This window comes from Vanacampus margaritifer, chromosome 20, assembly GCF_051991255.1.
Source record: "Vanacampus margaritifer isolate UIUO_Vmar chromosome 20, RoL_Vmar_1.0, whole genome shotgun sequence".
NCBI classification, from domain to species: Eukaryota; Metazoa; Chordata; class Actinopteri; order Syngnathiformes; family Syngnathidae; genus Vanacampus; species Vanacampus margaritifer.
The window spans coordinates 18,593,050-18,618,164 of record NC_135451.1 but is presented as its reverse complement, the minus strand read 5'-3'; the positions used below and the strand labels follow the sequence as shown (position 1 = coordinate 18,618,164).

The following is a 25,115-nucleotide window of genomic DNA, read 5'->3' as shown; positions in this document are numbered from 1 at the left end:
CGGCAAAGTTAGCCGCTGTCAATAAGGTGGGGCTTTAGGACCCAGATGCGGGAAGGCAGAGCAAGGAGGCAGAGGTGCAGTCCAAAAGAGGTTTTAATTTTAAATCAAAAAAAAGCTAACTTCAAAGTACAAAACAAATGGAACTAACAAAACCTGAAGCAAAACATGAAAAAACAACTAAGGCGAGACTAACAACATGACATGGATCCGGATAAGGCAAAGAGGTCAGCGTGACGTGGCGAAAGACTTACGGACGTGGCAACAGCAAAAAATGAACCGACACAGACAGGGGGGAGACAACCGACTAAATACACCAACACTAATGACATGACAAGACACACCTGGCTGAGGGCACTGATTGGATGACACATGAGGGTAATGGGGAAAGGTGGACACAATCAAGGTTGACACAGACACCACACGAGGAAGGGCAAGTGACCAGAAACGAGAGGAGTCAGACTTTTCACACTAAAACAGGAAATGACAAGACAAGGGGAAAACATGACAGGGAGTAAACAAGACTGAAAGTAAACATGACAGCCGCCTCTTCTTTTCACGGAGTCAAGCCGCTCGTCAGCCTTCACCCAGTCAGGATAGAAAAGCCCGCGTGGCCGTCTGCCCTGCGTGCACCTGAAGCCAAGCACCTGCTCGTCGGCCATTGCCGCTGCTGCCTCGTGGACTCTGGACTCTTTCGTTTGCATGTTTGTTTTGGTTAACTTTTGCCTTTTTTGGAGTCAACCTTTTCTTTCCCCGGTCTCGTCTCCCCCTCCTTTGTTGCGTTGACGGCCGTGGTGGCTTTAGTGGCCACCCCCTCCTTGTGGCATCTGGCCTGGGGAGCTAAGCAGGACCTTCAACCCAATCTGCTGGATTTAAAGTCTTTACTGCTCCATTGTTTGACTCTCCTTCGAGCCGGCTTTTGTTTTCTTGTCTTTGCTTCTCGTTACTTTTGCTTTTAATCTCAACAAGTGAATCAGAAAACGGATCGTAGTCTTATCATTTGTTTTATGATTCAGTGCCTCAACGCACACGTTTAATCACTCCCTATCCACTTTGTGCGGTGCCCGAAAACACAGTTGCCAAAGCACTGAGCTGTGATTCCGATCCACAAGATCATTTAAAAGCCTAACGGGCGGCAGAGAGACTCAACAAAATATACTGGGTTCATCATTGTAGTCAGACGGAAAAACAAAATCTGTTAAGAAAAACAAACAAAGTCCATAACAGCATTTGCCCACACAAAAACGTTACTCCGCCCAGTACGTCGTGTCAGGCTCGCCAATTTGAATTTAAATGTTAATAATATCTAACAGCATACACCTGTCTTGAAGAAGGCGTGTTAAGTAAATCGAAAGTTAAATAATTGTGTGGGGTGTGGCAAAAAACAAAACAAGGAAGCAAACAACAAAGCGGAATGTCGTCCGTTGACTTGTGTGGTTTTGCTTTCAGTGTCAGGATGCTCAAAACTCGCTCCAAATGAAGTCGTTGATGTCGGCGGTGGGTTTGGTACCCTTCGTGTGCTACGTGATCTGCGCAGGTAAGCGGCAACTCGACAACTTGCTGCTGACAAATTTTCCGCTTTCGCTGCTCGTCCTCATTTGCCACATGCGGCCGTGCCGCGTCCTCTCGTTGCTCGTTCACGGCATTTTCGTCTCCACAACTAGAACATGATCCGCTTTAGGATTCAGTGCTTCGATGCACACAATTGCGCGAGTGACTTGAATGTGATGTCGTGACGGTTTTGGCGAGGATTGGATCCGATCGGTCGGCCATGTTTTGCAGACGAGGGCAGCGATGTTTGGTGTCGCTGGAACACGAGCTGCGTTTTGGCGGCCAGCTTCCCCGTCGGAGCCGACGTGGTCATCCACTGGATGAAGGAGACCCCCGGGGACGTTTGGCTTCAGATGCATTCCTTCTACTACGACGGCGACCAGCTGGCCAATCAGGACAAGCGCTTCAGGGGCAGGACGGCGCTGTTTAAGGAACAGTTGGCAGATGGGAACGCTTCTCTCCTGCTTCACCCTGCGCTGCTTGAAGATGAAGGCAGGTACAGGTGCTACGTGGGAACCCTCGGGAACAGCCGGGAGTCCTTCTTCAACCTCCATGTGGAAGGTGAGCCCACAAACGCACATCACGCACGGCAGACAACAACAAGCTTTCGTAGTTGTTCCACAGGGTTCGATTTCAGGGCCGCTGCTTTTTCTCTTTGTATTTGCTGCCTTGATCGGGTTCGACCTGGACGGAGGACGAGACTTGCTTTCATTGCCATCTTCACGACGGTCACATGTGCCACTGACATTAGCATGTCAGGACAATGAAGCCTGGAAGTGGTTTGGTCGAGTGGCCCTTCAAAATCTCGGGACTTTTCCCTTGGCTCCATTTGCACGCTTTGTTCAGCCAACTGCTTCAAACTTGGCTTTCAAGTTGATTTCAAATTGGGGCAGCACTTGAGTCCAACTTTTTCCACCTCAGGAAGCCTCCAAAGGTGAAGACTTTTCTTAGACAGCAGCCCTTTCTTTGAAAGCAAAGTCCATGTCCCGCCACATTTTGGTTGGATGAATGTCATGCGCTTGACTTTGGAGCCAGCCAGCCGAGAGAGTAAAATCAATGTTGAGAGCCGATTCGCAATGCTGCTGCTCGCCTGTTAACGTCAATCCTCTGGCCTCACTGGCTGCCTGTGCACTTATTTTCACATTCAGTCTTCAAATCTCTGAATTGGGGCTCTAGACTGAGACCAATTTGGGTGCCTGGACATCCTAATTTGGATTAATTATTTTCTTGTTTTTTTTTAATCAGAGCCTTCGGAAGGGAGGGGCTGACCAAATATTACGGAAAGCGGCAAAGTCAAAGCGGAAGCTTAGAGCGGTGTTTCCCAACCCTGGTCCACGGGGAACACTATCCAGCCTGTTTTCCGTGTCTCCCTTCTCCGACACAGGTGAGGATGGCTTCTCCGGAACATGCTGACGAGCCGATCACTGGGATCACCCGTGTTGGAATAGAGAGACATGGCAACCAGGCTGGATAGTGCGGTTGGGAAAGACGGCATCGAGCCAATTTGATTGCTGCCCCCAAAGCCTGAACGAGCTGCAATCAGACAAGCGATCTCGCGGCCCATTTTGAAAAGCCGCCTCAAAGCCCATCCTCGCCTCTTAACACAGCTTGAGCCTCTGGGCCATGCGACTGGTTTTCAAGCAGTATTTAGTCCTAGTTTGACGAACCAATTTTCAGCACGAGCAGACATGCATCCCGGATTGTCACTTTTCCTGTCCGTTGCAAGTATTGTTATACATTATTAACATTTTTAATTCTTTATTTCATATATTAACCATGTTGAAATGTTTTATAGATGTGTAGAGTAGGTGAAATAGTGTTGAAATCAGTATAATTTGACCTTAACCTTGTTTTTGTCTAAAAATTCCTTCTCAGTGTTTTGCGCACACACATTCTTTTCGTGAGAACAGATTCTGCTTTGAGAGGACACACACACACACACACACACACACATTCTCTGTTCGCACCATCACTCACGGCCACTCTAAATCCAGTTCAATTTGTTTGTGAGATATTGTTTTGGGAAAAAAGTACGAAAAGTACCCTGAAAGTATATTTTGTCTAAAAAGATGAACACAGCTGCGGACTGTGTACGGAAATAATATTATGTAACATATTGTGTGAGAACCAATCTGTTTTACTTATTCATGATGGGAGGAGAAATAGGTGTTCTCTTACTGATTTGGATTCTTTAAAAGCTGTATTCCGCAAAAGAGGGGGCGCACGCGCACCCTGGAATTCCACCTTTTACGTGATGTTCAGTGTTGTGTGACCGGAGATTCTCTGTAATAAATCATCCTTGCAAGGGCCTTTCCACAAAGAAGTCTCATCTCCAATTTTTTAGAACACGCAAATGATGACAAATTATATCATCATTTAACAGTATCACATGTGGTCCGAGATCAAAATCTCTTCATTCAAAGTGTTCTTATCCAAGGACCCTAAAATCTGCTCTCGTCAACTTGTCCTTCAAACTCCCAAATCCAAACCCCAACGTCATTCAAAACTCCCGATGGTCACATTGAACCCTGATCAAAACTTCCTAACCTCTACAAAAACAGCCTGATTACAATAAACTGCTCACACGTTTCTCATCCAAACTTTTGCTCGAACCTTCTCCAAATGTGTCATGCGGATCTCCTGATTGATGGCAACCCGCTCTTGCGTTGTTGTCTGTACGTCAGCTCCGGTCCAGGATGTCCGCATGGAGCTGAGCGACGGGGCCGTGTTCTGCCGAGCCGACGCCATCTATCCGGCGCCCACCCTGGACTGGTCCACGGAGCCCCCGACGGACGGCGGGCTCCTTGACTACAAGACAAAGGTGGCGCTGACGCACGCAGGCTTGTATGACGTGGAGAGTTGCATGCAAGTGAAGGCAGTCGCGAGCCTCCACGTGGACTTCACATGTGAGGTCAGCAGCAAGAGGAACAGAAGACGAGCTCGCCTCAGGGTAGAAGGTACGGATGACCTCGTCCTGACCTCATGTCAACTTTTTGACAATCTCATGATCCAAACCTCCCGTGCAGACGCCATCCAGGCAGCGTCCGGCAGCGAGGTGAAGATTCCGTGCAGTTTTCCCGCAGAGGTCGACACCTTCGATCTGCTCTGGAGGTTCCGTCGTTCGGAGCACATCCTGTCCATGAACGTGAGCGGCCTGCGGCGCCGCACGACGGTCTCGGAGGACTGGAAGATCCACGTGATGGACGGACGCGCAGCGTGGCGTCACCTCAAACTCCCCAACGTGGTGGCCGAGCACCAGGGCACGTACACCTGCCAGGTCCGAACAAACGGGCTCAACTACATCACGCAGACGGACGTCATTGTCACAATAGGTAACCATCACCTGGATTGGCTCCCGATCCGCATTGCAGGATTCTCCGACTACCGGGCCGCGATCCGGTGCCGGTCCACAGGCAACTTGCTAGCGGACAACAGTCATGGGATTTGCATCATGCAATTGTTTGAAATTTCTTAAGCGAATGTACCGAAAATGCACAAAAGGGACGTGCGACCTTTGCCCGTTACCATCTGTTGTTCTTTTGCGAATACTGAGAGGGGACTCCGCTGCTGTAGGTGGCGCTATACACCATAGAGATGTGATCTACCAGTAATTTCAAAGAAGAAGAAGACGACCAGGAAGCGATTGTGCCGTGCGAAGACGTCGTACGAGTTTGCTTTTGTCGTTCTTGATCAACCGTTCAAAGCGTTTCTTTGCTGTTTGCCATCTGAAATTGCCTTCATATTCGCTTCTTTAATTAATTCCAAAACGATTTCTGTTTTGTCGTCCCCCCCAAACATACCTTACTTTATGGTTCGACATCGTTTTGGGACATGACGGGTGACGTCATATCCGGTCAAAGGGTGCGACGTGGATCCGGCCTTGTCAGCGTTTATTGGCAAAACCTGTTCCATAGCCAAAATTAGCATCTCAAACGTATGGTTCAGGTCAGCCTTCATATGAGTGAATGTTCAAATGCGTTTTTTTTCTCCATCAGACTCGAAGCTTCTGCCGCTGCTTGGCATCGTGGCCGCAGTGGGCCTCTTGCTGCTCGTGTCGGTCGCCGTCACGGGATTCTTGATAAGGAAACGTGAGTGAAGCCCAGCGGAATCTCAGGAAGGACCGTCTGAAAGCGGGTCCTCACCGCGCTGTGCTCTTTTGTCTAGTGAGGAAGTTGCAGAAGTCCAAACTGCAGAAGACGCCTGAAGAAGACCATCGAGTCACTGACGCAAAACACACTGAAATGCAAAACTTTGACTTACTGTCTTTGAAGGGCCTCAGGCAAAGGTATGCAAAGTTTATGGATCGAGGAGCTTCCATCTTACAAGGAATACGTCACAATCCCAACGCTATATGATTTGCAAAGTTGCCTGTGGAGTGGTGCCAATATTTTGGGGGAGGGGCCAACGGACTCCAACTCTTTGGACCGTCCAAATGAAAAACAAGACGCCATCTCACCTGAACTCCATCAAGCGCGTGGGAAGACTTGCAGCGCGGCGGCCGCCGGGCAAACGTGTCGTCTTATTGGAATGACTCCTCATTTGCTATCGTGTTCACGCAGCTGACACTTGTTGGGGGAACGAGCGCCACCGTGCGCTCTAAAAAGACTAAACAACGGCGTCATTTGGATCCGACGGCCTATTTAGCAAATTCAAGATCAAGTCGTCATATCAGGATACAAGTCGAAAAGTTCAAAGAGGGAAGGAAGGGCCTTTTTTCTTTTCATGCTACTTTGTTCACATAACAGTATGACTTTTATTCTGCAATTTGTTTAGAAAAATACTCATTAATTTCTGCAGTAGGCATTTTGCATCTTGTACTTTTGCAAAACAAATTGTTTTACTTCATGAACGGCTCCAAAACTAAGGCAGGGAGAAGCGATTATTGTTTGTACTTTTGAAAATGTTTTCTTTGTATTCAGCTTGAGAAGCAGCGATGCGATAAGGGTTCGGAAGGAGAAATGAAGGCTTAGCCTTGTTGGTTTGCAGAACATTTCTTTTGTTTTGATTCTGTGTTTTCATCTTGAATGACGATCGTGAGCCGCAAATCTGATTGCAGCCACGTCAAAAGGCCGCGCGGCTTTCTGCCGATTTGCGTAAAAATTTCTACTGTGATTTTTCTAAAATGAAAGAAATCATGAAAATAAATCGAACAAGCCAAACGTTTTTTGGCAAACTTTCATTTCAGCCTGGGCCAGGCAGCGCCTACCTTGCTTACCTTGCCTACCCTGACCGCACGTCACTGGCAGTGAGCGCTCCCCTCATGAAAAGTCCAATGCTGGTATCCGTTTCCCTCGGTTCCGTTCTCACCGACCGTACCGAGTGGCCCATTCAAGCAGTCACATGCTTACTTGCATTTATTTGCGTAACTCAACACAGTACAGAATATTATTCCCGGCTCAAAGCACACGCTGGGTCTACCTCGCTCTAATCTAGAGGTGGGCAAAAGCGGGTCCTGCAGGTTTCTCACCTCAGACACAAGCTGATTCCAATCAGCAGGATGGTTATCAGGCTTATGCTGATGATCATATATCAGCTGTGTTGGAGAAGGGACACATGCAAAACCTGCAGGACTCCGGCCCTCCAGGCCCTCCAGGCCCACCTGTGCTCTAATCTGTCCCGCAAGCAAAATGAAGTCAAACCAACAACAGTATTCTTACAGCAAGTCGTTTGTTACACTCCAGTTGAGGTCAACTGGAAATCGAAACCCAAAACCAAGAAAATTACACACAATGCACGCTTAAATGCAAACACACTTTGTTTAGCGCGTTTCGTAGCTAATAAGCGCGCTACTCGCGGCACTTTTAGCTCTCAAAAGAACGGCTACTCATACAAAAACGCTTCAGGAATGAATAAAGACAGTAAAAGTTAGCCCTTCCAACGCTACCAAAAAAAAAAAATTAATAATAATGTTATGGGGCAGATGCCACGGACTTCCACACATCAGTGAAATGCTTCGGACACCGGAGACCGACGCACCCGCACGAGTCACACCCGTCGACGGGAAGGCGCCACAAAGGCGGAAGCGCAAGAACTGGGACGCGGCCCACACGTGGCAAAACAGCAACCGGAACCAGCGCTGATGTGTGAAACCTGAAAGTCGGAAGTCCCGCCTCCTCCGTGGCATATTGGCAAAACTTGATTGTGACTTTTTCTTCTTCCATTTTTTGCGGCACACCCCTAACAGCGAATCGTTACTTTCGAGAGTTGGCAACAGCGCTTTTCAGCTTGGGCTCGCTTCCTGATTGTTTCTCTTTCTGCCCGGAGTGTAAAATTCACAAGGGCGGGTCCTCTGAAGGCCAAATTTGGCGGCCGCATGACGTCACTCGACAGAACGCACGGCCTTGCGTAGGAATGGATCTGGTCTGGCAGACCGTCCAATCATACCCGTTGGGTCCGTGAACGTATCCGCGCATGCCGTCGGGTCGTGCTGCGGGTGACTTGAGTCGTGCGGCAGACAAATTTGGCCTTGGGAGGAGCCGGCCTTGTCAATCTGGACATTCGTGTCACGTCATGATGTCAGAGTTTGCAACAAATGGGAGGATTCGCCGACATAAACTTTTATGCTGAAGACGGACTTTTGGAAGGGGGAAAAAAAAAGGGAAAATGCGGCCCACCTCTGCCAATTTGCATGATGTCATCTACGAATACGTGAAAAAAAAAAAGCCTTGACGCATACAGACAGTTCAACTTTGAAGTTGGCAATATTGACCAGATTTCGCATTTGGCATTGGTGAGGAAAATTTGGATTTGGAAATCCAGATAGTAGCAAATTGCGTGCTCACAAGAGCCGCAAGTTGTCCTCCCTGTAGTCGTGGGAGTCTCCGGCAAAGGGCAGCGGCGGCGGGTGGTTGTAGAGGCCCATGAGGAAGATGATGATGGTGCCAAAGGTCATCACCGGGGTAATGAGGAAGAGGCAGAGGCGGTCCACGGTGCGGGCGATGCCGCTCCAGTTGTCCTTCTCCTGCGAGGGCAACAACGCGTCAGATGGAAAAACAAGACAAACAGAAAGAAAGACGTCAGATCAACACCAGCCGCTCAACGCGATGTTTGTTGAGGGCGCGCACCGAGCAGATGTTGCTTCCGATGACGTCATGACAAGCAGGGCAACATTTTGCTGGAAATATGTGGAAAGTTTGCGGAAGGTTGCCGAGTGGCCACAGAGCTTCGAGTGTCACGGGCCGGTTTGTCGTGTCTTGCTTCGTTCTGCCCTCTGCTGGTCATTTGTTGCCCGTCTTTCTTTTTTTCCCGGGATGTCGGTGGGCGGAGCTCCTGCGTCTCTGCAGGCAATCCTATTTAGACGCAGGACTGACGGGAGGAAGATTGCCAAGATGTTGTTGTTGCCACAGCATTTTGTTCCTCTCAGTCTTGTTATCTGCGAGTTCCTGCCAGCAGTACTTTTAGTCTTCTGTTGTTTCTTGCAAGTACTGCAGTGAATGTCCTGGTTGTTGATTTGTACGTACCTCGTTGAGGTCTTTTGTTTTCATTTTCAGTCTTAGTAGCCTTTCTTCCTCCCGTGGCGCACCGTCCACCTTCCTTGGTTAGTCATTTTGCTTTTCTGTTAGGTACACGTTGACCTTTTTGCCACATGGCTTTTTGTTAGTATTCAGTCATGCGGCAAGCTCCGTTTGTTCAATAAAAAAACGGTCGAACCATTCGAGTTGCATTTGAGTCACGGAACATTTCACCGTTGAAATGTTCTTTCCACCGTTGACATTTTCTTTCTCCCGTTGACCTTTTCAACAGCAATCGCCGTTTGTGTGACGAGTCGCGACATGGAAAGGTGTGAATTTGACATGCCGACGTGATGGACTGACCTCGTTGTAGTCGTTCTTGTTGCGCATGTGTTTGATGATGTAGTTCGCTCCGTCCACCGCCGGCTTGATTTCGCCGTACAGCTGCTCGGTGACTCCGCCGTCCTTCTGCAGCTTTTTCACTGCCGAGGCAAACGTGTGACGTGAAAAGGGAAGGAAGCAAAAGGCGGCGCCGGTGGGGGTTTCCGGGTGGGAAATTCCGGGTGGGAAATTCCGGGTGGCGTACCGGTGGCGTGCGCGGGTCGCGTGACCAGCCCGTGTCGGACCGACTGCCTCTCGAACATCAGGTCGCTGCGGGACTTGACGCTGTAGTACTCCTCGGCCGAGGCGATGTAGCCCGCCGAGCTGGAGCGCCGCTGCAAGGCGCCGTCCCAGTACGGCTCCGACTCGGCCGGCCGCGACATGAGCAGCAGGCGGGGAAGTCGCTCCAGGAACAGCTGAAAGGGACACGCGGTCGCTTGCGGTCGCTTGCGGTCGCTTGCGGTCGCTTGCGGTCGCTTGCGGTCGCTTGCGGTCGCTTGCGGTCGCTTGCGGTCGCTTGCGGTCGCTTGCGGTCGCTTGCGGTCGCTTGCGGTCGCTTGCGGTCGCTTGCGGTCGCTTGCGGTCGCTTGCGGTCGCTTGCGGTCGCTTGCGCTTCAACGCACGCTGCCGGCAGGCAAGCCGGACTTTTTCACGTTCGCGAAAAAACACTCGACAATCTTGTACTTGATGATATGAAATGGAATATGAAAGCAGGGATGGGGAATCCTGGTCCTCGAAAGCACCACTGGCCTGCCTGTTTTCTGCGTCTCCCTCCGCCAACACAGCTGACTCAAATGATCGGCAAGCTCTGTAGAAGCCTGATAAGGATCTTGTTGATGGAGCCCAACAATGTCAAACAGGCAGAAAAGTGGCTATCCGGGACCAGGACCAGGGTTCACCGAGATCAAGCATTCATTACCTGTACTTCTCGCCTTGGCCAGCAGGAGGCAATATTGTGTAATACAGTCATGCAGAGCCAAACCACGTCAACATATGCCTGTGAGTGTTGTTCAGATATTTGCCGTCTGCAAAAGAACTCCATTGATGCTAACCGTTAGCATGTCAATGGGCGTTTGTATTGTAGCAATGCAGGGCTGGCCAATAAATCGAATTCATTCGAAACATCATCAGTTTAAAAATGGAATCATTGAAAATGTGCTAAAATGGTGAAATGGACTTTGGGTTAGTTGGTTGCCATTTTTTTTCATTGACGATATCGCCCAGCTCAAGTAGCATGTGCATAAACATTGTTTTGTGGCATTTGTGCGCGTTACCCTCTTGGTCCACTCGGACATGACGTGCGTGCTGGGGCTCCGGAAGTGCAGGTTGAGGACCACCACGCAGTTCAAGACCACCACCGTCACCAACACCATGATGAACATCAGGTACCTGCGGCACAGCAACTGCTGGAAACAAAGCCATAAACAAACAAAGCAACAAACAAACGCATGTCTGACTTGACAATGAGCGGGACGGAGAGGGACGTTTCCGGAAGCCTTTGCGAGATGAGCAGCAGGAAGACGGACTGCGCCAGAAGCACCGAGATGGACAAGGTCATCTTCTCGCCACCTGAGACACGAGACGGACACGCTGAGGAGCCCGACGAGCAAAGACGAGCGGGCCGTGACGGACTGACTGTCTGCGGGCAGGTAGTAGACGAGCGAGGCCAGGAAGGAGATGAGCACGCAGGGGATGATGATGTTGACGATGTAGAAGAGCGGCTTGCGTTTGATGATCAGGTAGAAGGTGATGTCCTGATGCTTGCTGCTCTCCATCGGGATGTGCTTGTACGTGTTCCTCTTGGCCGGACGGTGGATCACCTCCCACTCGCCGTTCTCTGACCCGCAATCACAGCGCACAGCCGGCCGTCACCTTTGACCTCCGACCCCGAGTGCTGCCGGCTGGGCGGGCGGGCGCGCGTCTGCTCACCCGTGAAGCCGGCCGGGTCGATGATGATCCACTCCACCGTCCACGTGCTGTTGTCGTCACCCATGTCCGTCTTCAGGAGCATTCGGATCTCTTTGGCGTTGTACGTCAGAGAGCTGCAAAGGAGTGGGTGGGAGTTGGGGGGGGGGGGCACACGTCAAGAAAGACCACCCGCCCTGCTGTGCACAAACAGGAAATCCCCTCAGTTACTTTTGGCCTTCCGGCATGTCATTCAGCTCTCTGCCACTAGATGGCGGCAGACTACCATTTGACGCCAGTCTTTCCTCAAGGGTCACGTGCCAAAAAATCCAAGGGCCGCTTACACCTTTTTTGCTAGTCAAAATGAACTATCCTCACTCAAGCTCTGCAATATATCAAAGTCATGTATTAGTAGCAAATGCCATTTTCAATATAATTTAATATAAGTTATGGCTGGCGTGCGCCTCCAAAAGGGATTCTCACTTTTCACGAGAGTTTAACTTTGCCTCATGAAAGCAAGCAAGACATTTTCAACACGTTTGACAAGAGATTGTAAATATAACAGCCACACTATTAATACTCATTTTTGACAAAACATGAAATTGAGCAAATTGTGACTTTGGAGGTTTTGACCTGCCGCCAGCGTTCGACGTTTTCAAAATGGACGCTGGGCCACCCGAGCCATAGTTTGGACACGGTCCGAATTTGAAAGAGGAAGAAGAGGAAATAATTCAAGCTCAGTAATGTAGTTTTTGCTGAAGACAAATTCAGTCTTCAACCCTCATTCCGATCATCCTGCTTGTGTTGACGCTAAACACATCTGCCAACTTTCACATCAAGTAGAATTTGTGAGTAAATGAAAATACGTTTGAATAAATGAAGAAAGTGAGGAAAAAGTGGGGCGAATTTCAGAAAAAAACTCAACACATTTGCCGGCAGCTGCAAAGAAGGTGTCTTGAGCGTCTTTTGCGGAGGACTCACGTGAACTTGAGGGTGCAGTTCTGCCAGTCGAAGGGGAAGTAGTTGACGTTGATGGAGCAGGACGAACGGAAGATGGCGGGCGGCAACCAGTAGCACTGACCCGTGTACTCCACCAGCACGTTGCAGTAGTACGCCACCTTGAACTGGGCGTCGTTACTGGGGAGGTGTGTGTGTGTGTGTGGCGGGGGGGGGGCACTCATCAATACCTTGACCCAGATCCTTCCTTCAAATGTCCACTACAAACCCTTTTGTAGTGGTTGGGGAATTCACAATTCTCAACATTAGTCAGGTTTCCATCCAATTGTTTGGAATTTTCGAAGCAAATGTACTGAAAATGCGCAAAACGAACAAGCGACTTTTGCCCGTTTCTATCTGTTCTTCTTTTGCCAATATTGAGAGGGGACTCCGCTGCTGTAGGTGGCGCTATACACCATAGGGATGAGATCCACCACTAATTTCAAAGAAGAAGAAGACGACCAGGAAGCCATGCGATGACATCATACGAGTTTTCTTTTGGAATTCTTGATCAACCGTAGCATTTATTTGCTGTTTTTCATCTTAAAATGCATAATTATTGGCTTCTTTAATGAATTCCAGAAGGATTTCTGTTTCGTCACCCCAAACATGCCTTACTTTATCTACAAACTTACAAGTGACGTGTATCCGGTCTTATCAGTGTTTTATTTGCAAAACCAGTTTCCATTGCCAAAATTTGCATTTTCTTTTTTTTTCGATACGCTTCAAAATCCACCCCCTCCAAGCGTATAAAAATTTTGGGCCAATTTTGGGACCTTTTTCGAATTTGTTGAAAATTGGAATAAAAATGGCAGGATGGAAATGGAAACCCAACTATTGGCTCCTCCCCTGCTGACGACAAAGGGATTTGTGTGTCCGTGTTGAAAGGAATGCGAGCGGAACGATTGCTTTGCCAGCAGCACATCTTTTGCTCTCACTTGTTTTCCAGCACGATCTCGGGCAGCCAAACCATGTTGGACGGCAGGCGCAGCATTTGGATGCCGTCGAACTCGCTGGTGTTCCACGTCAGCCGGTAGTCCATCCACGTCTGACGCACGCAAAAACACGGCAAGTTTATTTGAGCGCGTGGGGAGACGTTGGCGGGTTGCGGGTTAGAACTCACGTGTTCAATCCAGACGTTGGTGAGCAGCGTCTCGTCCACTTCTTTCTACAAGAACCGGCGGCAAAAGCCACATCAAAGTGCCTTCGGGCTCGCATTGCCAACAGCACAACGCATCCATCTACCTTGCACGTGTGTGTGTGTGTGTGTGTGTGTGTGTGCGCGCACGCACCAAGGAGATGAGGTTGGAGAGCATGAGCGCCAGGTAGACGTCAACGGCGTCCTGTTGTCTCTCCACGGGACGCAGCTCCTTGTTGTAGCCGCGCTCCTTCAACAGGTGGTTGATGAGACGCTCTTCCTCGTTCCGACACCAGCACGCTACGCGCACACGCACACGCGTTCAGCAACGCATCAAGTCAAATCATCTAGTTAGACAACAACACACTTTGAAGGTCAACAATCAACAACATTGATGCCGTCTTTCACAACTTGTGCACTTTCTTCTCCTGAATGCGACGCCACCTTAAAATTTCATAAGAAATAAAATATCACAGACGTTCAATAGCACTTTTTGTGTTCTTCACACTAATACGAGTATTCCCTGGAAGCGCTCACCATTTTGGATTGGTAAGATTTCACTTGAGCAGATGATTGGCCGCGCATAGCACCAAGGGCTTCATGTCACACTTTTGTTGCCTTACAAGTATCGGGGAGTGGCATCAGCAGCCTCGGCAAGTACCCGATACCTTCGAATACAGCCGGTATCAGCCTGAGAGCAAAACCAGGAATTGGGACTCACCCTAACCATAAACAAAACCATCATTCAGATTGTTCCATTGATGTGGTCGATATTCGGATATGAAAGTTTAATGAGAGGAGAAAGTTTGATTTTAACAAATAAATTCCGAAAATACAAACTTTAAAAACATTTTTTAAGAAGGCCTTGAATTGTGGAAAAGACGCAGACGTGAGTTTGATTGGCGCACAAGCACGCTTCTAGTTTTTTTTTTTTTTTATCATCAGTCATTTAGTGTTTGAGTGTCTGCAGCCAAAAGAACCTCCAGCGGCACGTTCAAGCGCTCCAGTTTCAGGAGACAGCTGCGTCCTCCTCACGAAACACTCAAACCTCCGCCAAGGCAGACATTTGCCATAAACGTGTCTCAACAGGTTACGTTTCAACATTGAACGTACGTTTACATGAAATCAAATCCTGATGGATTGCGGTTTGACGGCACAGCACGCGCACTTGATTGCATCCGTCACTATTCGACAAAGATTAGCATCAATGGAGGTTGCCGTTCATCAAAGTGGACTAAGAAGTTGCAGCGTAAACACACAGACTTGTTCCAGTGCAACCACAAACTCCCTGGTGGAGGAAACTACCGATTGTGATCAGGATGGCGCAATAATCGTTTTTGAAAAAAAGTCAACTGACCAGGCCACAACAGGACGAGCAGCAGCACAGCGACAGGCTTCATGTTGGACTTTTGTCGGGAAGAACTCGTCCGTCCGTCCGTTTTCCTTCTGACCTTGTGCCAACGTGCGTTGGAGTGACAGTCAGCAGCTGCGGCAGAAAATAGAAATCGGCAACGCTTGCTCGCTCTGTCCCGGACACAAAACACAACAGCTGCGTCAATACTCACTCAACAGCAACCTTCAAACTCATCTCAAGACTTTTTGGGGGGGAAAAATCTGATTAAAAAATGACACGTCAACACAAAAGCCAACCGGCAACCAAATACAAACAAGAAGACGAACAAACGTCAAAGGAGCAAAGCCAAAAAAAAGGAGCTTCAACAACGATTGTGTGTTTGAATCGACAGGTTCATTTTGCCAAAACCATACAAAAAGTATCGTTTAGGAATGTGCCAGTATTAGATTGTCACGTGGGCAAAAGTATTCAAATGAGCTTTTTGAAATATTTGAGCAAATGCAACGCAAGCAACAACAAAAAAACGAGCAAATGTTTGGAACAGAAGAATACAGCCACAAATGTGAACATTCTTCTTCTGTTGTAATTCTTCTTAGTAAGTCATAGTGTAACATCACTGGTGAGCTATTTTTAGAACAGAGCCACGAGGCTACTCATGTTGCACCATTTTTCTAGTTTTATTTTTATTTTTTTTGGATGGGGTATTGCCCATGAATCGCAAAAAAAGCTTCTGTTTGCAGTGTCCCTCTGGTCATGCTCCCTCCATCCCTCTGTGTGTAACTGCTCACCCCTCCCCGCTCTGCTTTAGGAGGAGGCAATTAACCTCAAAGAGGCAACTCGTTTGCTCAACTCAGCAAGCAGCCAATCGTAGCGCGCCTCGCTTAGCAAAAGGAAAAGAAGAGCTCATGACCAGAGCGTCGACTTCTTGAACGTTTTGAAAAGCGACAAATCGGTTCATCGGCCCACGGCGAGCATTCAATCCCTCGTACGTACGCACCTGGAATGACGATGTAACCGTTTGCTTGCAACAAGTGCACATTTATTTGTCAAACATGAAGACAAAGTGTTGTTCAAAACGAGTCCTTTGAATGCGGGCGTATCAGAGCGAGAGGTTGACGTCGTTCTTCTTGCCGCTGCTCAGGCTGTGGATCATCGCGATCATGGCCGAGTGCTTGTTGAGCTGCTCCTCGGCCTGCTTGAGCTTGACCTCCAGCTGACCTTTCTGCAGCTCCAGAGACGACGCCTGCGTGCGCACGGAGGGAGGGAGTTGGACGGTCGGTCCGGTCGGTCGGACGGACGGTCGGACGGACGGCGGGCACTTACCTTGATGCTGGCGTCCTTCCTGGCCTGCTCCGTCTTGTTCAGCTCCTTCCTCAAAAGGTCCAGCGCCTCCTCCAGCTCCCGCCCGCGCCGCTCCGTCTCCCGTCCTTTGTCCGCCGCCGCGCGCAGGTCACCTCGCAGAGCTGATGGCGAAAGCAGGACATTCCAACTCCGCCGCATGTTAGCGTGACGAGAGCTCACCTTGGACGTCCTCGTCCTTCAGCTGCAAATCCGAACGCAGAGACTTGATGACCTCCTCCTTCTCCTTCAGCAGCGACAAAGTCCTGACAGGAAGGAGCAAATGCGAAGACAAGAACTCAAAAGCAAAGCGAGACTGTTGTCACGTTGTCACGTGACTACGTGGTGTCAAAGGTCATACTTGTCGTGCTGCAGCTGCAGCGCTTGGTGCTTCTTCCTCAGCGCGTCGTTGTTTGCGCCGAGGTTGGCGTGCGTCGCTTCCAGCTCCGTCAAGTCGCGCTCGCTCGCCTTCAACCTGCCAACAAGCACAAAAATACAAAGTTGCAAAGAAATACAACTGCGTGTTGCCCCTTGTTTTTCTTTTTTTCTGACACGAAACCACTCTAGTCATAGTAAAATGGTAAAAACAAGTGACAACGGATTAGTCGGCTGACGAGAATATTGAAAGATCATCTGTCAAATTGGCAGATTTTTTTGCTGATTTTTAAAAAAGCACAAATCAGCCAATGAAACGATCCTGGCCAATTAATCATGCACAGGATTTGTTCAAATGTGTGTTTTTTGTTTTGCTTGACAGAAAGTGAACAAGCTGCAGGATGTTTTTCTCTCTTTCTTCCGACATGGACGGATGCGACGCGAGGACGCGAGGACGCGAGGACCCGAGGACGCGAGGACCCGACCTGATGAGGAGAGCGTTGTAGGCGGCTTTGAGGTTCTGGTGCTCCTCCGAGTCCAGCTGCAGTCGGCCGTTGTGCCGCAGCAGCTCCTCCGCGTCGGCCTCGGAGCGTCGCGCCTCCTCCAGCTGCGCGGCCAGCCGGCCCTCGAGCTCCTCCCCCCGCCTCTCCGCCTCCTTCAGCAGGCCGGCCAGCTTGCGAGACTTCACGTCACGCGGGCGGCAAATTAGAACCCGCGCCATCAAGGTGAAAAGACCGAAGCGCTGGCTGGCTCACCTCGGCCTCGGCCTGAGCTCGCTGGAAGTGGTACTGCGCCATCAGGCGGTCGGACTGAGACAGCGCCGCCGACTTGGCTTCCAGCAGGTCCTGAAGGCGACTCTCCTCAGACTGAAGACCACATTAGCATTGAACCCACATCAAATTAACTCATTTGCTCCCCAAAACCGATAAATATGTTCCATTTGAAATATTACCGCGCTCCCTCCCAAAGGTGTAGTTATGCTTTTTTTTTTTATGCTAGAGAATACAGAAGTCTTTAATGCAGCCTCTGACCTGAAGAGGTGGCTTAAAGCAATGGTCGTTATTACAAAAACGGCCAGCAGGTGGAAGCAGAGTATAAGCGATCAACCAGGGCCATGTTGCAAAAAAGCTCTTTCCCCCACAGTTTAAAACACATTTGTTAATAATGATTACAATTCTTATGCCAATTGCTGCAAAACGGAAACAGATTAGAAATTTCCCTGATGCCAGAAGAGACTCTGATCTTTCTTTTGGTAGGTTCCATGTTTTCATAGCAATTGAACACAATATTCTGTGGGCCTTGCAAAATCAGTCCAAATCCAGTAAGACAGCCGGGAGCGAAGGGGGTTGCTTCAGTGAAAACGGCTGCCAGTGAATGAGTTAAGCATACGTCAGGTGAAAGCCAAAGGGTAAGCAGAGCTGCGTGGAGTTTTCTTGGATGCAAGCTGTGTTACATCCCCGATATCGTTCAACATCTTGGTGAATGAAGTGCTGCTTCCGGGAAGGAAAACACAATCTTTGGAGGGGGGGGGGGGGGGGGGGGCTCAACAAAGTCCCACAGATCCCGCCCTAGTTGTCACCGTAACAAAATCCATGCATTCTTTTATGACTTACGGCGATGGCGGCGAGCTTCTGCTCGTAGACGTCGATGATGTCAGACACGTGCGCGTCCTTGGCCGGCTCCTGCAGCTGCAAACCACAAGAGGGCAGCACTCAGCTGGCCGTCATGATCTCAAGAAGAAGACAGGAAATGCGTTGCAGACCTCCAAGCCGCCGTGGAGCTTCTCCACTAGGCTGTGGACGCCGCTGGATGTGCCGGACACCTCCAGGGCGCTGGCGTTGGTCCGAGGAGGCGGGACTTCCTGCACGGGAAGACGCTTGACGGACAGCTCGGCCTCTCTCTGCCTGTAAGCGTTGTTGGCGGCCATGCTGTCCCCGAGGCTGGAGGAAGACCACAGCACACTTGAAAGGAGATTTTTCAGCACTAATTCAAGCAAAGGTGAGAAAACGGATGGACGGCGCTCGGCCGCCGGGTTCGGGCTTTAACATTCCGTCCAAAACACACGCCGGGAAATGACGACTCCCCACAAAAATGCACGGATGCCACAACATGATGATGCGGACATTTTTGGTCAAAATGAAACTCCTCAAGTCACTTCAACAAGATGGCAGCACTGCAAGACTTGTCAAAACAAAGTTATGAAATCAACGCAAGCGTCCTTGGCAACAAAACGCCAAAAGACGGACAATCGGCGGCCCATTTACTCGCTCGTTATTCGCTCTTCTAAGACAAAGATAATGACTTTGACAAGCTGCCATTTCTCTCTCTGTTCAATTTTAAAGGACACAGAACCGTCAAAGGGTTCTGCTCGTAATTCATTACATTATTGGTATAAAAGAGTCCCAAAAAAAAACAAGTTCATTTTACCAACATTGGCATCGGAATCAGCCCAAATTTGTATTTTTTTAAATCCACATTTGTTGGGCCCTAATTTTTTATCACGTTATAATTAGAAGCAAATGTGGGTTAAGTACGGCAAATCCGCCTCTCAGTTCTGAGGTTGTGGGTTCAAACCGGGGCTGTGGCATTTGCATTCAAAATGTCCTCCTCATGGCGCGACTCATAATGCGTCCGCTTTCGTCTGATTGGCCAGCGAGAGACTCACAGCAGCGAGGGGAAGTCCGGCAGCGGCGCCGCCTCGAAGAGCAGAGCCAGGCCGGCGTGCACGCGCGCCCTGTGATGCGAGGTGAGGGCCAGAGCGAGGGGCGTGGCTATCCTCGGGTCCTGGAGGGGAGGGATGAAGAAGAGGAGGAGGACGGCGCAGAGACGGCGAGAGAGCAGGAAGACGGAGGTCACCTGCAGCGTACGGTAGAACCCGCTCTCCATGTCCTTCACCCGCTGACGCAGTTTGCTCATCAGCGCCAAAGTGCTGAGCAGAGCATCGGCGCACACCTGACTGCACGCACGCACACACACGTGACGTCATCATCACATACAGTCATGGGCGATGACACCGCCACCTGATTGGCTGACCTGAGGCTGTTGTCTGCGCTCGGGGGCGGGCAGGCCACGGGGTTGTCGCCATGGCAACAGGCCAGCAGCGTCTCCACCTGCAACAGACAGCGCTGGGCGCTCACCTGCTTGGACAGCGGCGCCAGCGTGGCGTCCTTGCGGCACATGAGTGGGGCGGTTAAGGCTTTTGCTGCAAGCTGACATGACGGCAAGCGTGGCGGGAGGTCGGCCGGCGCCACAAAGGCAGCCGGCGCCACAAAGGCAGCCGGCGCCACAAAGGCAGCCGGCGCCACAAAGGCAGCCGGCGCCACAAAGGCAGCCGGCGCCGGATGGCCAGGATATGGAGCAGCACGCTGTTGACGTGAGTGACGCGCTCGCAGTGTCGCCGCAGGTGGGCGTCGTCTCCCTGACCCTTGACCAAGTCCAGCAGGACGGGAAGGAGCATCTCCACAAAAGTCTCCGTGCCGTCCGCCACGCTGGCGGCGCCCAACGCCTCCTGGCCAGACAATGGTCACATGACGCATTCTTTGGTCTACGCGACATGGACGACATGGCGCGAGATGGTTCGAACCTCCAGCAGCTCCTTGAGCAGCTGCAGCGCCTTGAGTGAGCAGGCCTCGGCGCCACCCACGGGCGAGCTGAGCCACTGCACCAGCGCCATCCCGGGCTCGGCCTTGTGCTCCGGCGGCGCCTGCCTCCGACCGGCCGCCCTCAGGTCGGGTGCCGGCGGTTTGAACAGCGCCTGGCACAGCAGCGGGCGCAGAGCCGGCACGCCGCACATGGCAAGGAGCAGCTCCAGAACCTGCGGACGCGCAACAGGTGAGCTGCAGAGGATCCGCGACGCGTTTCGGTGCAGACTCGCAACTCACCTTGCCGGCTGAGTGGCCGTCTTTTAACTGCAACAGTCCTAAAACCTGAGACACGCACGCCGACAGGTGCTGGTACCTGCGGACCACAACAAAACCGCTTTAGACGCGGCTGGCACGCGCGCGCGCGTATGTGCGTCTGCTACCGAGTGAGATAATCTGCAATTTTGGGGTTCTGCAAGAGATCAACCAGAAGATCAACTGAATATTTCCGGGTCAGTGTGCCGTCGCCGTTGACGATGATGTTAAAGACCAGCTGGAAGGTCTGATGGATGTTTTTGGCGTCGAAGAGCTGTGGCGCGCACACACACACACACACCTTGAGATGTGATTCTCCACAAGTAAGCAATCAAGTGAAGGAAAAAGGTCAACAGGCCACGCCCACCTTGTCTCCGACCTTCTCGTTGAGAGTCAGACTGGCCAAGATGGACAAGGTGAAGACCACCACGGTCAGACTGTTGTGGGACAGGAAGGCGATGAGCGTCCGATAAAACGGCTTCACCTGCTCCTGTTGGGTTCACGTCACTTCAGCTTCACTTTTCACTGACAAAGTCCACTCAAAATGTCTTGCGGTGTCGAGAATGAGCCAATGCGAAGGCCGTGAACATTCACTCATTCATTCTTGGCCGCTGGCAAGGCCAACCGCCGTCACCGCATCGGCGCCGCATCGGCCACGCATCGACCACGCATCGGCCACGCATCGGCCACGCTCACCAGAGACTTGACGTGACTCCGCACGGCGTGGTTGCTTCGACACAAGTTGGCCATCAGGCCCAGGCACGGCATGATGATGTCATCGCTCTGCGATTGGCTGCGAGGAAAGATGCGGCTCACGTGATTGGCTGGCAGTCAAACATCATGCGCACATGAGGCGCATCTCAATACGCTGCAGTTAAAAATGTAAACGTGATTTAAAAAAGAAGAAATCATGTTTGATGGTTGGAGCTTCAAGATCATTTTCAAAAACTTAGCATGTTACTCACCAGAAAATGTCACACTAAATTTGAATAGAGAAATTAGGTAGAAAGTCACCTTCTGCATCAAGTAATTTCATGTGTATTATTTAATGAACCCGTATGAGGTTTCTTTTTTTTTTTTTTTTACCTGCTTGAAGGGAACTAGAGAAATAAAACGAATTGAATGTCTTGCCAATCCATGCAGCTGTCTGCCTGTCCTTCTTACATGTTGGACACGAGGAAGGCGATGAGCTCGTGGACGTGCTTGGCGGACGGGAAGATGCGAGTGCTGTAGGTGAGCTTCTGCAGCAACTGTAAGCTCTTTGCACAAACACAACTGCATTAGAGGAGCTGCAAAAAGCAGAAGCGCAAACAAACCGCGGCCACAGATGGAAATCTGCGACACAGCAACCACAAATGAAGTTCATTACGCAAAGTACCAATACAAAGTACACATGTGAGGTGCGGGTCATGTTTTTTTTTGTCCACTTGGGGTTGCCATACACACGCTGTGACGTTGAATGTGTGTGGCTTTAGAAGGTGGGGCCTGGCCAGGTGAGTGATTGGATTTTTTGGGGCTCGATGGCAATTTGGCACAATACAATTCCAATAACGGATTGATCAGCAGATTATCAGTTGTAATATGAACCGCGGTATGGCAAGAACGCAGGTTTGAACCTATGGCGGGTGCGTCGGGAACATCCAGCCCACGTCCATGCAACTGAAGACGGCAATGGCTAACCTGCAGTACCAGAGGGTCCCCGGGGGTGGCGCTGTGGCGATGAACAATCAGTGCCAGGATGCTGGTGAGGTTGAAGTTACAGTGTAGGATCTTCCTGCCGTCATCATCGCAAGCTGCAAGGAGGTGACGGATTAAGCGAAATGACGGCGCCGGTTGAAATTACGATCGAGTGGAAAGTACCGAGCTGCGTCAGTAGGGACAAGATGGCAGCGGCCACGGTGGGACACGCGTTTGCGTTGCCGGTGAGCTCCACCAGCCCGTGGACGCACTCGGTCGGCAGCAGCTGACCCGAGGACAGCAGATGGACACATTTGGGCGTGGAAAGCTCCTGCAAACATGAAAAAGTGCGATTTGGCGTTCTTTCACCAAAGATCATTTGAAAGAGGCTTTTCGAGCTGAACGCCACACGTGGAGTCAAAAGTGAAATCCGGGCAACTTCTCTGCTTGGAGGTAACAGACAGCAATTTGTGTGCTTTCAAGCAATAATACTGCGAACCACCAAAGTATAATGATTGCTCATCTAATGAATACAGTACACAGCACTTCCTTAGCCCTGCTAGCTTATCTTTCTCACCCTATCAAGTAATTGTCCTTCTCCGCCCGCTTAAATCAAACATGTATAATATTAAGACCATATGATACACATTAAGTTCACGTGAGTTAAAAGAAATCCTTAAAACTGTGTGTGGTTGCATAACAACGTTGGACGAGTATGCGGTTAGGGCTGAACAATTAAGCAAATCCACATAGCAATGTGGGCTATTTCAATGTCATTTTCAAATCACAAAGGCTTATTTTTTTTCCATTCATATAGTATATATTTTATACATTTATTTAATAATAATAATAATAATAATAACCCTGCATCAGATTTATAGTGCTTTTGTAGACTCTTTAACAATGGAACAGATACATTACTCATGCACATCCACACTGTGGTGGCCTTAAGCTACTTGAGTAGCCGCAGCTGCCCCGGGGCAGGCTGGCGGAAGCGTGGCTGCCAGTGTGCGCCTACGGCCCCTGCAACCACCGCCATACACCAGTGTGAGGAGCACTGAAGGCCGTGCGTGTGAAGTGCCTTGCCCAAAGACACAACGACACATGACTTGGCGAGAGCGGGGATCCAACAGCCGACCTTCTGGTTACTGAAGGACCGGCGCGACGCCACAATATTTATGCAGGGTCTACATAAATTCAATCCACGTACAGTCCATGTTTACATTGAAGCACGAAAAGTTATATTAATATAATCACAGATTTGTTTGCATTGTTGTAATCTGATTTATGACCGACTGGCTTGTTTTCGCCTTGAATTGTTTGGTAGAATCTTGCGACGTTGTGTGAAAACTTAAATTAACTAATGCATTAATGGAAGGTTCGGTTGCCTTTGTTTTAGCAGTAGGCAAACTTGTACAACCAACACTAAACATGAGTGTTTATTTATGGTGAATGTTAAACACATATTAGAAGAGGACCTTACAAAAGTCGCACATTAAATCGCACTGCAAATCATAAGCGGCACAATGAATAAACACAGGACAGTCACGTGAATCTTGAGGTTTAAAGCATCATAAAAGGAAATTCAGTGTAAAAACAACATAGTAATAATAATTTATATATCAGAAGAGATTTAAAATCGAGTCACCTCCACTTGTTTCAGGAGCTGCGCCGCACTTTGAGCGCTTCTGTCGCTTTCATACTGCTGCGTGGCGAGCAGAAGAGACTTCAAGCAAGTCGTCGCGTCCATTTCGTGAAGGAGACAACATTAAAAAATAAATAAAAAAAGACAACTACGTTGATTATTCACTATTACGCTGCGTGTGAGAGAGTCAGAGATCCAAACACGAAAAGCTCGACGCTTTTCAAGTCCGACGACGGTGGAAAGTAGCAGTCCAAGCTAAACTAGCAAGCGGTTAGTTGCCGAACTGTGAACTTCCGACTTCCACAGAAGAAACCTTCCCGCTGACAACTTCAAACTGGCGTGGAGTAAACCAAGTTGAAGAGAGGGAGGGGTGGCAGAGTTTCTATTAAACCACGTTCACACGCTAAACATAGATTGTTGTGCAACATAATCCTACATATATTTGTCCCATAGTACTTTTTCGGTTTGATTATGGTCAAATATTAACCTTAAGTTTGTTTTCAATACTTTTGATCACTAAAATTACACACTCTCCCTTCATAATGGACGGGGCTAGCGAGCGAGCTCAAATCAACGACGAAGAGGAAATTAGAGACTTACACAAACGCAAGTTACTCAAATTATTATTATTTGTTCATTACATCGAGTAATGTTGTATCTCATTGACGCATGTCAAAAGTGTACGCATGATTCAGAATGACGTCACGCGCGTCTTGATGCAGCGCGCAGTTCAAGGCGTGCCTCAACGTCGGGTGGACCTAAACGTTTGGCTCCGCCCACACGGATTTTCGACCTCGAAGCGCCTTTCTTTGTTAAACCTAAGCCTAACCATAACCTTGTTACCCTAACCCTACCACATAACGATTACAGTATGTTTTAATCACTTTATTGAACAACAAAAATTTGAAACTGCACTGTGAATTACGCCTTGCCCGGCCATCTGTTAATCCCTTTTGACACAACACGACAGAGTTCCAATTGTCAGTTATTTTTGTACGATTTGGTTTTAATCTTTGTGACATGATTGTTGAGTTGGCCGCAGCTGGCAGCCGCAAGACTGTCTATGGTCAGCCAATTAGATCCGTTTCATTCCATTGTCATTAGCCAATCAAACTGCCTTCTTTCCATTTCATTAGCCAATCAAACTGCTTCCTTCTTCCATTGTCAATAGCCAATCAAAATGCTTTCTTTCCATTGTCGTTCGCCAATCAAAGGCCTCAGCCACAGGGCGAAAGCTGAACGGCGGCCATCTCATCACTCCCATCTCGCGAGCTGTATAAACTATACGAATACGTACAGACGAGACATATACAGTTCGCATGCTCTTAGTATATAAATCATGCTTTTTCTACAAAGTGCCGACTCAAATGTTCTCCAATGTTGAAACCGTAAATGTGTAAGATCGTATGCC

At 49.5% G+C, this 25,115-nt stretch overlaps 3 protein-coding genes across 4 annotated transcripts; 1 reads left to right on the top strand and 2 right to left on the bottom strand.

Annotated features, from left to right (window-relative positions):
• Window positions 1–263: 263 nt before the first annotated feature.
• Window positions 264–6,711, top strand: LOC144040027 (uncharacterized). The gene is made up of 7 exons (XM_077553798.1): window positions 264–701; window positions 1,447–1,534; window positions 1,780–2,109; window positions 4,233–4,505; window positions 4,575–4,880; window positions 5,544–5,636; window positions 5,713–6,711. The coding sequence occupies exons 1-7, from the start codon at window positions 534–536 to the stop codon at window positions 5,901–5,903; spliced, it is 1,449 nt and encodes a 482-aa protein (XP_077409924.1). The 5' UTR covers window positions 264–533; the 3' UTR covers window positions 5,904–6,711.
• A 176-nt stretch (window positions 6,712–6,887) lies between these two features.
• chrnd (cholinergic receptor, nicotinic, delta (muscle)) lies at window positions 6,888–15,431 on the bottom strand. Its single transcript, XM_077553779.1, has 12 exons — window positions 14,777–15,431; window positions 13,574–13,719; window positions 13,405–13,449; window positions 13,220–13,329; window positions 12,267–12,422; window positions 11,310–11,422; window positions 11,017–11,217; window positions 10,838–10,949; window positions 10,655–10,769; window positions 9,586–9,796; window positions 9,363–9,481; window positions 6,888–8,509 (listed from the first exon to the last, which is right to left on the bottom strand). The coding sequence occupies exons 1-12, from the start codon at window positions 14,817–14,819 to the stop codon at window positions 8,327–8,329; spliced, it is 1,554 nt and encodes a 517-aa protein (XP_077409905.1). The 5' UTR covers window positions 14,820–15,431; the 3' UTR covers window positions 6,888–8,326.
• Window positions 15,432–15,790: 359 nt separating this feature from the next.
• cip2a (cellular inhibitor of PP2A) lies at window positions 15,791–25,059 on the bottom strand. 2 transcript variants are annotated; one of them, XM_077553770.1, is made up of 21 exons: window positions 23,708–25,059; window positions 22,243–22,390; window positions 22,063–22,175; window positions 21,547–21,641; window positions 21,079–21,175; window positions 20,750–20,872; window positions 20,511–20,656; window positions 20,368–20,443; window positions 20,070–20,300; window positions 19,842–19,994; window positions 19,520–19,668; window positions 19,343–19,442; window positions 19,152–19,270; window positions 18,249–18,426; window positions 18,100–18,174; window positions 17,242–17,352; window positions 16,972–17,168; window positions 16,473–16,586; window positions 16,295–16,377; window positions 16,097–16,236; window positions 15,791–16,016 (listed from the first exon to the last, which is right to left on the bottom strand). In XM_077553770.1, exons 1-21 carry the CDS (start codon window positions 23,807–23,809, stop codon window positions 15,873–15,875), a joined length of 2,694 nt encoding a protein of 897 aa, XP_077409896.1. In that variant the 5' UTR covers window positions 23,810–25,059; the 3' UTR covers window positions 15,791–15,872. The 2 variants fall into 2 exon arrangements, with proteins under 2 accessions (XP_077409896.1, XP_077409897.1); XM_077553771.1 differs by having other exon boundaries at window positions 20,750–20,869.
• Between the last annotated feature and the right edge of the window lie 56 nt (window positions 25,060–25,115).